The sequence below is a fragment of the Choloepus didactylus genome, chromosome 21 (assembly GCF_015220235.1).
Source record: "Choloepus didactylus isolate mChoDid1 chromosome 21, mChoDid1.pri, whole genome shotgun sequence".
Taxonomy (NCBI): Eukaryota; Metazoa; Chordata; class Mammalia; order Pilosa; family Megalonychidae; genus Choloepus; species Choloepus didactylus.
The window spans coordinates 40,804,955-40,818,484 of record NC_051327.1 but is presented as its reverse complement, the minus strand read 5'-3'; the positions used below and the strand labels follow the sequence as shown (position 1 = coordinate 40,818,484).

Sequence of the window (13,530 nt, the reverse complement as noted above, 5' to 3'; positions counted from 1 at the left end):
TTTCTGCAAAAATCAAAAGAGACAGTGTCTGGGGAAGAAATTCACTCAGCAAATGTTTCCCGAGACCACCATATGCCGGGTACTCTATGGGTGCTAAGCTTATAGCGTGGATAAAATAAGCAGGGTTCCCGCTTTCTTGGAGATGTTTGTGGAGTGCCACACACAAGCAAGTTGTTATTTTTACAATGATCGTGAATATTGGCTTTATAGCTTCCACCAATTAAGCAGTAGTATGCACTGAGTGCTTGGCTGTGCAGTAAACAACCTCAGCGAGTTACCAGAAAACTGGCCCGAGTACCAGAAAGAGCTAGAGGCAAGAGTGGAAACCAGATCAAAACCCATGTCCCTCTCGTCACCTCTATACTCACTGCCTTCAACATGGGTGTTCTTTTCTTTGCAGGGTGACCCCGTAAAGACAGCCGAAGTGGAGTGTGGGGACTTTTACAACACCGGGGACAGAGCAACCATTGATGAGGATGGCTACGTCTGGTTCCTGGGGCGGGATGATGACATCATCAATGCCTCTGGGTAGGTGTGGGGGTCCTGGGCCAGCAGGTGTCATTCCCACAGACCTGATGGGATACCACCTGCCAAGTCATGCCTCCAGGCACTGATGAGGGGACCCTCAGCCTAACTCCAGAGATGCAACAGACAAGGCTCTGGCCCAAGAGTCATCTGTTGGTGCACCTCCCCAATCCCATATCCAGAAGAGTCAATCAAAGTAAAGATCCAGGGGGTCTGGAAGGGGAAACAAGCTCATAAAAAGACATCATGCCATTTAAGGGGTGGGTATGGGAAGGGAGATTGCTCTTGGGTCCCCAGTGGTTGAGGAGCTTATTTTATACTTGTGCTCTTCAAATGGGGTGCAAGATGAAACATAACAATAGGCAACCTTTATGGAGTACTTACCAGGTGAAGTTACTCTCCTAAGTGCTTTGTATCTATTATCACATTTAACCTAGCCTTAGTATTATGATGTAGATGCTATTATTGTCCCCATTTTACAGATAAGGAAACTGAAGCACGGAACAGTGGAGAAATTTGCTTAGTCTCAAAGAGAATACAGGGTGGAGCCCAGATTTGAACCAAGGTCATCTGACTCTGGGACTTTTTTTTTTTTAAAAAAGGCATTTCTCTACAGCAACAATTTCTCTTGGATATTTCAGAAAATTGAATCTTTTAAAAAAATTCTATAATAAACACTGATATAGTGGGGAATGGGATGCAGAATTTGCATGAATGTTTGAGATGAAGTTTGAGGCTTCCAAGAAATTTCATGCTGGTGGAAGCTGCACGAGTAGAGGACCCGGGCCCTGGAGAGAGTGCACTGGAGGAGGGGAGGGGAGGAGCCCGGGGTGCATCTTGCTTTGGTATTTCCTAGCCCGAGGTCTAGGTCTTTACGTCTGAGGCCCAAGACACAGGCAGGTCCCAGGTCTCTGGCAGATGTGACCGTCCAAAGCACAGAATTTGGGGCCCAAGTCACCCCAACCCTGGCTCGCCTCAGAACCCTTGAAAGAAGGACAAAATTGATCACTCTTGCAGGTACCGCATCGGGCCGGCCGAGGTGGAGAACGCCCTGGCCGAGCACCCGGCAGTGGCCGAGTCGGCCGTCGTGAGCAGCCCGGACCCCGTTCGAGGGGAGGTGAGCAAGAGGACAGGGAGGCCGCCGTGACAGGGTGTGGGCACTGGGAAGCCGGGCGTGGGCGAAACTTCAGGCGTTTTCTACCAAGCCCAGGTCCTGGGGTGGAGGGACGGCGAAGCAGGTGTGTGCACTTACACAGCTTGGGCAGCAGGGGGCACTGCGGCCTCATCTGTCGCCCTGTCATTCATGCTTTCGGTTAACATGACGATGATGACAGCTAATATTTAATGGGCACTTACTATACATCAACGCATTTAACCCTTACCACAACCACACAAGCTAAGGATTCTTATACCCTTTTTTAAATTAGCGGGTGAAGAGTCTTTTTTTTTTTTAATGCCCCTTTTATAGATAAGGACGCAGATATGCATAAAGAGGTTAAGTGATTTACTCAGATCATACAACTAATAAGTGGTGGAGCCAGAAAGGAAATCTAAGCAATCTGGCTGCACAGCATGCATTCACTGATTCAACAAGTATTTATTGAGCACCTACTACATACAAGACCCTTGCAATTAAATGGGGATATAATTAATAATAATAATTGCTATTATTATTATAACACATTTACAATACTTATTAAACACCCACTAGGTTCCAGTCACAAAATCATGCAAGTAATAATAGTAACAATGATAAACACAAGAGTAAAAGTAAATTCAAATGAGTCAGACATTTTACACATATCTTCTCTTGGAGTCTTTGCAAAAACCCTATGAGGGAAGAACTTTTACTATCTCCTTTTCACAGAGAAGGACACTGAGATTAAGAGATGTCAAGTAACTTTCCAAGGCATAGAGTGGAAACTGGGATTTAAATCTGGTCCTTTCCTTAACCTCTAAATGGCTCAAGCATCAACTTGCTGTTCTGTTCATTCAATAATGTTTAATTTGTCTTAACTATACAATTTGTTGACACTCACCCTGAGCCTCCTCTCCTGTTCTGCAGGTGGTGAAGGCATTTATTGTCCTGGCCCCACCGTTCCTGTCCCATGACCGGGACCAGCTCACCAAAGAGCTGCAGGAACATGTGAAGTCAGTTACAGCCCCGTACAAGTACCCCAGGAAGGTGAGTGGGGGGTGATGGGTGGGGTCTGGCCCAGGCTTGACTGCCACAAGCCTCCCAGGGCAGCTGGGCAGGAGCTTGGGGAAACCAAAGCATTAGCCTTTTCCATAAAGAAGCCATTCAACTTAGGGGTGGGGTGGTGCAGACTTAATCAGATGGAAATTTCTATCCTGTGTCCCAAACGCCATAGGAATCAATTACTGGCAAAGTTAACCTAAAGAAAAAATCAGACAAGCGCCCCAAAGTTATGCATCCATGAAAGTTATTTATAATTTTGCAAATTTTGAAAAAGAAATCCAAATCAGCAGCTTCCAAACTTTTAAAAACATGATTGGTAGCAAGAAAGGCATTTTATACTGCAATCCCATACATATATACATAAAACATGCATACATGTATAAACAGACATACACGTACACATACTTAAACAGGCAAAAGTTAACAAAATCATAGCCTTACAACATGCAATGCATTCTGATAGTTTTATTCTCCTTTTTTTTTTTTTTTTTAATGCCAGTTGCAATCTACGAAGTTAAATTTACAGTCCACTAATGGGCCACGGCCTGTGGTTTGAAAACCACTGATCTAAATGTCTAACGATAGAGAATTGATTTAAATCCTTCACAAACCTGTATACTATCCTATCATAAAAAATGATATTAAAAATATCTACAATATATTATTGAGAGAAAAGAGAAGGATACGAATATTATACATAGTATGCTCCTATTTGATTTTTTTAAAAAAGTAGCATTTTCCTCTTAACTGCATGGTCTAAATAAATATTATGCAGCTATATGCCTCGCAGATACTGAGCACTTATGTACACCAATACATTTAACCCTCACAACAGTCCAATGTGCTAAGGCCTCTTGCCACACCCTTTTTATCAATGAGGAAACAGATGTAGAAATAGGTTAATAACCTCTAAAGTAGAGGTAGCTATATGGCCAACACTTATGTGACACTTACCATGTGTCCTCAATTCTTTACATGCACTAGTATGCCATGTAATTCTTGCCACAACTACAGGAGACTGAGGTGCCAACACTCAAAGTAAAAAGTAAATGGACTGAGATTATAGGTCATAAAAGGCAGAGCTGGAACTCAAAGCCAGGTGTGTTTGGCAACAAAGTTCATGCTTTTAATGCTGGGATATGCTGCCTCACAGAGTAAGACTAGATGATGTGTAGCAGTCAGGATAAGATGATACGGCAGGTAACAAACATCCCCAAAGGCTTAGCAGCATATAACAATGAAGGCATATTTCTTGCTCGTGCTACATGCCCACGGTGGCTCTCTGGGGACTTCTTCTCCACATCCCCTCATCCTGGGACCAGGATAAAGGAGCAGCCACCCTATAGGTACCTGCTGGGTATTATGGCAGATGGAAAGGAAGGGCAGCCATCTCGATGGTTCTGAACGCTTCTGCCTAGGAGTGACATTTCACTGGCTGAAGCACGTCATGTGGCTCCATCCATCATCAGAGAATCAAGAGAAGAACCCCATTGAAACACGGTGTCAGCCTGGCTGTGGGTCTGTGCGGGGTGAAGGAGAGTGGGGAATTATCAAGGAACGATGACCAGGCTAAGCCAGGGTGGCCTTGCTCTATCTTCAACCAGGTGGAGTTTGTCCTAGAGCTGCCCAAAACCCCCACTGGCAAGATCAAACGGACTGAACTTCGGAAAAAGGAGTTTGGTCAGAAGTAATCGGCAACAAGACCGCCCTGGCTGCCTCAGTATCCCCACTATGGTGATGGGGTGAGAGTGTTGAGTTGATTTGGGAAGAAATCAGGAGAACCAAGACCCCACCTTTTTGTTGTTCTTTTAAGCTAACTGCAGTCACTGTCCCTCCTCCGAGTCCTGTGCCCCCTTTGGATTGCCCACGTGAGCCCTGGGCTTGGGGTGAGGGTAATAAAATAAAAACATTGACATCAACATCATCCCTGTGTTGTGCGTTCCGTCTGTGTCTCAATTTGCACTAAGCACTTTCCAGAAATTCCTCCATAATTCTCCCCAATCCCTGATCTGAGATAAGCCCAGGGCCAGCTTCTCCTCCAGTGGTGACCCCCATGTCCATTCGATGACCATGTGCACCAAGACCCAGTAGGGATGCTCTACACAGCCCCAGGTCCCAGCCCTGCTCCACGCTGCTGCCCATGTCCTACAGGAGGGCAGGACCAAGGCAGACCCTCTGGGAACCCAGGAATCCCCCAGGACCCCCCAGCCCTGCCCAAGGGTGCCCACCAACTCATCCCTACTAAGGGCCTAGAAGCCCTACCTCCAGCATCCCTAGAATGCCCCCCCAATCATTCCTTCCAAGGGACCCAGGACTTTCCCAGCCCTTTCCAGGGACACAGAGTCCTCCCCAGAAACCCCCTCCCACCCACTGTACCCCTGTCCAGCTGTTGGGAGCTTTCCCCAGCCCCCCTGGTCTGGGACCTGAGCTGGGGCCACCCGGAGGACACCAGCTGCTGAGAGCAGCAGGGGAAGAAAGGGGGAGTCCTGTCCCAGCTGGGGTGGGAGGGTTGTATGGTCCCCTTCTCACCCACCCCTGGGGGGGGTCCCTTGGAGAGGTGTCCTGTGTGGCTGCCCACCTCTGGGGTGCACAGACACAGCACTCACAGGGAAACATACAGACACGACGAACACCGGGATGCGCAGGCACAGACACCTCCAGACTCACCTGGGCGCACAGGTATGGGGCCCCCAGACATGCTCATACCCAGACCCACACTGCAGACACGGGCAGAGACACCCCAGGGGTGTGCACACACACACATAGGACACACACAGACAGGACACACACGTGCAGATGCAGCGAGGAGTGCACCTAGAGAAATTCATACCCAAGGGGATGGCAAATTCACACACAACCAACATACACAAAGTACACAACACAGACACTCCAGCAGAAACACACAGGCAGAGAGACACACATGCACACAGATAGGTACAGATACACATAGATTTGCACAACTGACACGCACTCATTCACTGACACAACACAGACACACACAGAGACACCCCAACACAGTCATGCAGGGGAAAACACACACACAACCAATACCCTCACACACACAGAAACTCATACACTCACAGACACAACACAGACTCACAGACACATGCACACAGATTACACAACCGAAACACACACAGACATGCCCAGAGATATACACACACACACACACACACACACACACACACATATCAGATGCCCGGGTGAGACAGACAGACAGACACATACACAGACACACACATACTCCCAGGCCCATAGGATACCCAGGCAGCCCTGGCACACACCAAATTGAGTTATTATTCCAATAAACTTGATTTCAAAAGCAATAGCACTTTTTAGGATGTGTTCTGGCTTGCTAATGCTGCCATTATGCAAAACACCGGAAATGGACTGGCTTTTATAAAGGGGGTTTATTTGGTTACACAGTTACAGTCTTAAGGCCATAAAGTGTCCAAGGTAACACATCTGCGATCGGGTACCTTCACTGGAGGATGGCCAATGGCATCCAGAAAACCTCTGTTAGCTGGAAAGACATAGCTGGCAACTGCTCTGGAGTTCTGGTTTCAGAATGGTTTTCTCCCAGGACATTTCTCTCTAGGCACCTGGGGGTGTTCTCTTAGTTTCTCCCAGGCAAACTCTAGACTAGCAAAAGTCTATTTTCAATGGCCATCTTCAAAATGTCTCTCTTGGCTGCATCTAAGTTCCTTCTGTCAGCTCTTTTATATGGCTCAAGTGATTTAATTAAGACCCACCCTGAATTATCTAATCAAAGGTCTTGCCCACAGTCAATTGAGTCACATATACATGAAAATAATCAAAAGGTTCTAACCTACAACACTGATACATCTGCCCCCACAAGATTGCATCAAAGAACATGACATTTTGGTGGACATAATACATCCAAACCGGCACAGGATGTCAGCTTAAAGACAATTTCCAAGACCTTTTTAGGAAGTTTAATATGTAAGGTATATAGGATGTGCTTTTGTTAAGGAAAGAGAGATTGGTTTTGTCCTAAAGTAGGTTGACTGGTTATTGCAGAATGAGGAACAGAAAACAGTAGGACAAGATAGAAAGTTGTAGAAGATTTGTGGAAATGAACTTTGTCATAGTCAACACTAAGATTTGATAGGTTTGTTTACAAGATTTTTAAGAACTTTCATATCAAACAGTATATTCATGCAAAACTATAATTTGGTTTTTTTCTCCTTTAAAATGGTGAAATTTTCTTGGATTATTGGTCTGCTCTTAGAAAGAGGTTGTTAAAGTTCTTTTCTTAACCATTTGAGCAATCTGCCCAGATGGCAAAGAGTCTGTGCTTTATGTTGACTTGATTAAGAGAAGTCGTCTCACTTTTAAAAGAACTAAGGTTTTGTTTTGGTTTATAATCATGTCATCTCCTGTATTTACTTTTAACATATTTTATTGTCGCTTGGTTAAACAGGTAGCTAACTATTGTTTATCAGTGACCTGTGATCTGATGTAACCAGGTCTTCAAACTTCCTGAAGAATTTTGACATTTTGCCTTCTCAAACTCAAACCCCAATGATATATTTTTTATTTCCATCTGTCTTTGTGAGTTTTGAGAGAGCCCCTGCAAAATCACAAAAGATCTGTTCTTTCACCTTATAAAAAGACAGGTGCTAGAAATAGTTAGGTTTATTTGATATGTTATGAGTTGCACGGGAAGTGTTGTCAAATTAAAAGGAATCCTCTAGCCTTCTGTTGGTTAAATTTGTATGGGAAAAATGTTATTATTTTAAATATTTCAGAAATTATATAGAATTCCTAGAGATTTGACAATATCCTCACTGTTGATGAGGTGTCCTAATACTGTTGGTCATAATTTTAGTTATTCTTTAAAAATGCTATATGCCACAAAAACAACCATGTTTTTTGCACATGTGTTTGTGGAGGCAGCATGCATGATTTGCAATGGATGAGGAACAAAATGGTGAATGCATACAATGGAATATTGAGCAACTACGAGAAGGAGTGAAGTTGTGAGACATACAACGAGGTGAATGTATTCTGCAGACAGCATTCTGAGTGAAGTATTCCAGAAACAAAGGCAAACACTATAATGCCTCACCAATATGGACTAACTACAATGTGTAAACTCAGAATTGAATCTTGGAGCACAGCTTTATTATTAGGAGAATGCTTATTGTAATAGTCCCTACACTGTAAGCTCTTACAGCAGTCACATCTATTCCTGAACTGTAATGGCTATCTCCAGATTCTGAGATGCTGAGCCCTTTGTGTATAACTGGATCGATCCCTGGAACTTTGGGTATCTGGGTGACACCTGAAACTCAGAGCTAGAGCTCAGCAGATATGAATGTTAGTATTAGTGCATATATCAACTGTTAAAAAAGCTGAAAAAGAGTCCAGATTTCAATTAGAGATATGAATGGAGCAGATCTAGTTAAGACTAGGGCAAATCAGGCCAAGGGGTAAAGGACGATACTGACTGTGTTTTAAAACTTCAACTTCCATGTGAGACCAAAAGAAGAGATGTTTATTTGGTGCAGGATCTATATTTCCTAAACAATTTAACTCATACAGTACATTCAAATACCATAATTACATGGAATTTTGAATAGGAAGTGAGACCTGGTAGGTTTGTACAGGTTAGTGTGAAATAGCGACACATCCCAAAATAATTTGGGCAGGGAATAAAAATATATATGCAGAGCCCCCCTGAGGAGCTGGGGGAAATGTGGAAGTATTGGGCTTCCTCACCTGGATTGTTGCTGATGTTCTTACAAACATTGAGGACTGGCAGTTTGATGTGCTGAGCCCTCTGTCATGGGACTTGCCCTATGAAGCTTGTTACTGCAAAGGAGAGGCTAAACCTGCTTATAATTGTGCCTAAGAGTCTCCCCCTGAGTACCCCTTTGTTGTTCAGATGTGGCCTCTCTAACTAAGCCACCTTGGCAGGTGATCTCGCTGCCCTCCCCTCTACGTGGACCTGACTCCCAGGTGTGTAAATCTCCCTGGCAACGCAGGATATGAGTCCCAGGGATGAATCTGGACCTGGCATGGTGGGATTGAGAACATCTTCTTGACCAAAAAGGGGATGTGAAATGAAACAAAATAAAGTTTCAGTGGCTGAGAGATTCCAAACAGAGTCAAAAGATCACTCTGGTGGGCACTCTTACACACTATGTAGATAACCCATTTAGGTTTTAAGGTATTGGAATAGCTAGAAGTAAATACCTGAAACTATCAAACTACAATCCAGTAGTCTGGACTCTTGAAGATGATTGTATAACAATGTAGCTTCCAAAGGGTGACAGTGTGATTGTGAAAGCCTTGTGTATCGCACTCCCTTTACCCAGTGTATGGATGGATGAGTAGAAAAATAGGGACAAAAACTAAATGAAAAATAAGGTGGGAGGAGGGGAATGGTTTGAGTGTTCTTTTTTACTCTCATTTTTTATGCTTATTTTTACTTTTTCTGGTATAAGGTAAATGTTCAAAAATAGATTGGAATGATGAATGCACAACTATCTGATGGTACTGTGAACAGTTGATTGCACACTATGGTTGATTGTATGATATGTGAATATATGTCAATAAAACTGAATTTTAAAAGAAATGTAGTTTGGCCAAGAAAAAAGCAACCATATTTCCTTGTCAGTTGCATTGTTTTACCCTGATGCTTTCCTGAAAGTGCTTGCAATCAGTTACAAGTCAGAGCTTCAACTTCAGCCAAAAAAAAAAAAAAATGGACTTTAAATGAGAAGCAAGGCTTGTATATGAATTGTGCTCCACCTGTTAATTAATATAATCCTGATAAAACTGTAAAGGTGGGGCAGGGCTGAAAACCTCGAACAACAGGGTCCTTTTGAACATCTTCAAATGGACTTTATAGAGCTACCCCTTTCTATGTGGTAGGAATATGACCTCATTATCATATTATCTATTTTCTGGATGGATAGAGGCCTTTCCTTGTCAAAAGGCTACTGCCCTCACAGCAGCTACAAAAAAAAAAAAAAAAAAAAAAATACCGTTAGATTTTGTTTTCCTCCCTGGGGAATTCCTGCTAGTCTCTCAAGTGATAGAGGCACCCACGTTACTGGAACTCTAATCAGGGAACTTTGCGAGCTCTTACCCATCAACCAAAAGCATCGTTGTCCCTACCATCCTCAATCATCAAGAAAGGTAAAAACAACAACCAGTATCTTAAAACTTAAATTAGCTAAATTCTTTGAATGTCTCTCTCTCTACCATGACCTAAGGTTCTTCTTTTAACCTCGATGACCACAAGACCGAGCTTCTCGAGAGAACCCTGGCTGTCCCCCTTTGAAGCCATAATGGGAAGACTGATGAGGCTCATTTTTTCTCTTACTATACCAGATTCCAATCTATTACAGTCTGAAATTGCTAATTATTGTAAGGGACTAATTGCTTCTACCCAATTCCACCATCCACAGATCCAGGCGGCCTTTTCCAAGATTCCTCTATAGTGGACTCTAGTGACCTTCAATCTGGACGCTCGGTATACTGGAAGAGACAGCAACGAAAGACTGCTTTAGGACCTAGATGGGAAGGACCTTATCAAGTCTTGCTGACCACCACTAAGGCAGTAAAATTACACGAATTGACTCCTGGGTCCACGTGTCACAAATGAAATGTGGTCCAAGCCATTGGGAAGTTACTTCCATTTCAGACTTCAAGCTAAAATTGACATGAGGATTCCAGAAGCAGATGACATCTGATGTAGACAGCTTCTGCCCAAGACATCAGAACAAGTAGATGACACTGAAGATCACGGACCAAGACCTGCCTAGATTTCCTTATCTTATTCCCTGTCTCCTCCTTTTCACTGTCTGTCTAAATGTTCTGTTATTTAGTGCATACCCCTTAAGATGCCCAATCTCCACCCCCAGTAATACCCTACCTTCGCCATGATTTTCTTTTATCTCCTCTTTACCCTAATCTGCCCTACATACTCCTACCTTGAACATAATGCCTTTGTCCTTCTAGCACCCCACATAACAACTGAAACCAATCAGAGGAACTGCTGGGTCTGTGCCCACCCCCATTAGTCCCTAAACAGGTTTTCCTCTAATAACCTCCCATCTTACACTTGTAGACTTGGCCCTGACAGGAAACATCAGATATACCAATCAGATATCTCTCCTTTTTGGAACGATTCTGGGCTGTGCCTTAAGAGTCCCTGAGACTGGGGTTATGATGTGGCCTCTTTAACCTAGAGAACGTGCTGTTTTACCAGCAGCCAGACATAACAATGGCCACCCTGTAGGGCATAGTGAATGTTCAGTTTCTATAGACTCCTTTTACTTTTTTAAGACATGGGCAGACTGGAAGGGCCAGATCCGCTTTAAAGACACCATGTTTCTTCAAGTACCCCAAGGTTTTATTAACATAAACACTTATTCAACTCAAGGCACCAATTTCTGGTGGGCTGAAGGATCGGGCAGAAAAAATTGTCGGTTAAATGAGACTAAGATATCAGATAACAATGAAGATGATTATGATCCTCATTTTAGAGTTTACACCCAATTAACTCTTCAAGCCAATATCCCATTCCTTAAAGACAATAGATACCCTTATCATGCTCTTCAAGGGTATTGTTTTGTATGTGAAAGTACTACCCATAAACTGGGTTGGTTCTAGCTATACAGCTTATACTCCCCCTGAATGAATGGCTTTTTACAACAAGTTTCCCAAAGGGAAAATCAGAAGCATGAGGGCTCTTGTGACCTCTTCTCATACTATAGAAACTGATGGAGAGAATTCTGCCAGGTGAGGGAGAGCTCTAAATGGATTATGGAAAAACCCATTAACCCAGGCTAAGCTCATAGGAGGTTCTGTTCTTGGTATTGTTTCCTTGTCACTAGGGCAGCTTTCTCCTGTGTTGGAAGATACACCATAAGATCACAGTTGGTACTAGAAGGGGTCACTTTAGAGTTAGAGAAATCTGTATTCCACCTAGGATAGGCCATCGGCTCACTAGCTGATGAAACATTGGAACCCTGCAAAATGACTCTGCAAAGTCTATTGGCATTGGACTATATTCTGGCTTCCCAAGGAGGCATGTGTGCCCCAGTGGGCACCAAGTGCTGGGCATTTGTAAATGACAGCCAAAGGGAAGTTTATCAAGAGGTAGTGGCAGCAGAAGTCCCTGCTAAAGAAGCAGCCAAATCAGCTGCCACACCTCCTGAATCTGATTGGTCTGAGCCTCTTTTTGATTGGCTTTGAGAGTCATGGAGACCTTGGCTCAGAGATGTCCTAACAGGGGCACCTGTTATCCTCTTAATCACAATATTCATAATAGCCCTCATTGGGTGTCTGATCTCTCAACTCTTACACGCTACTACCAGCCACTAACTCAACAAATGATACAACTAAGGATACAAAACCAGCGCCAGTAGGATGACAAAAATTTCGAACTTCAGCCAACCCATGAACTCAGCGATGAAACATGAGAGAATTTTAGTGATGAAGGAGAGACTATCAACATCTTTGGTGGAGCCCTCATAATTGGGGGAATGACCAAAAGGGGAGAAATTGATAAAATTATATACAGAAAACCCTGGGCCCCCTCAGAATGAATAAAAATTAATTAATTAATTAATTAATTAAAGCCCCATGCCCAACTTCCTCTTGGAACCCTCTTGAGTTTCCTCTTGCTATCTTTTGAAATTTGAAATCCCCACCAAGGCAGGCAACCCCATTAGCAAATCAAGCCCTTAGGTTCATTATCTTTGACCCAATACAAAATAAAGCCCACCTGCCCTAAACGTATGCCTAGAAGATGGAAAAACCTTCACCCAATCAATAGCAGACAAGCTAACTGCCTCTTTATGTCTACAAAAATTGTTTACCATCCCTAGAAGCTCAGAGCTCCTTCCATTTTTTGCAACTGATCCGGCTTCCTTGCAGCAGCAAAACTTTGGAGTCCCAAACAAAATGTTGTAATCTGTAAACTTGACTCTGACTTTTCTTTTGACAACATTAATGCATGCAAGATGTTAGCAATAGGGGAAACTACTGTGGAGAAACAGTATATGGAAACTCTGTACTTGGTGCTCAATTTTTCCATAAAGCTAAAACTGTTCTAAAAATAGTCTATTAATTAAGAAAATTTATTACAGGCATATTTTGCTCAAGTTTGTATTAGAAAAAACGCTAACTATTAGGATCAGAGGAAGGGCCTGGTTATTCTTTGGGGACTCACCCTGTACTCTTCTTTCAACTTCTCAGTGACCCTCAAGTACCCACAAAAAGTTCCCTGATCAGACTCTCATCTCTCTCAGGCAAAAGGAAAAACACTGAACTTCACAAGGAGCTCCAACTCCTCATCCCCATGTCCTCCACCCTTTCCAACTCTAGCCAATGCCACTGTGAATCCATGTGAGTTTCTCTCTCAAAGGGCTGACGATGGTGTGCCCACTCATGAGTGATGTCTGTGCCCCTCCTCTCGGGTGCCTTCCCTGGGTTTAAATTTTAGACCAAAACTTGGGTGAGGTTTTTTTTTTTAATTTCATAAAACATGTGCAAGAAAAAAATTGGACTGTTTTCCAAAACCACTAAAGAACACAAACACCAAAGAACACAAACACAATCAAAGAACAGTGCACTTACCACCAAACCCTCTTCTCTGGCCACTGCTCCTGCACAATGAGACTTTGTTCCAGACGGGTGAAAAATCCTGGCCAACTATACGTGGGTGGAAGTGAAGGTCAATGGCACATGTCCACGTGCCCCACCAGGCTTCTCTCCCTTCACAATCAGTAGAACAGACCTTGGAGCCACAGTCACAATATGAG

General features: G+C 43.5%; 1 protein-coding gene across 3 annotated transcripts in view; it reads left to right on the top strand.

The window, feature by feature from the left end:
- Positions 1–4,649, top strand: part of LOC119517870 (acyl-coenzyme A synthetase ACSM1, mitochondrial-like) — a 37,990-nt gene extending 33,341 nt beyond the window's left edge. For all 3 annotated transcript variants that reach the window (XM_037814936.1, XM_037814937.1, XM_037814938.1), the window contains exons 11-14: positions 401–528; positions 1,543–1,642; positions 2,591–2,710; positions 4,330–4,649. In XM_037814936.1, the coding sequence (XP_037670864.1) occupies positions 401–528; positions 1,543–1,642; positions 2,591–2,710; positions 4,330–4,416 (435 nt within the window). In that variant the 3' untranslated portion in view covers positions 4,417–4,649. The remainder of the gene's footprint in view (positions 1–400; positions 529–1,542; positions 1,643–2,590; positions 2,711–4,329) is intronic.
- Positions 4,650–13,530: the final 8,881 nt, after the last annotated feature.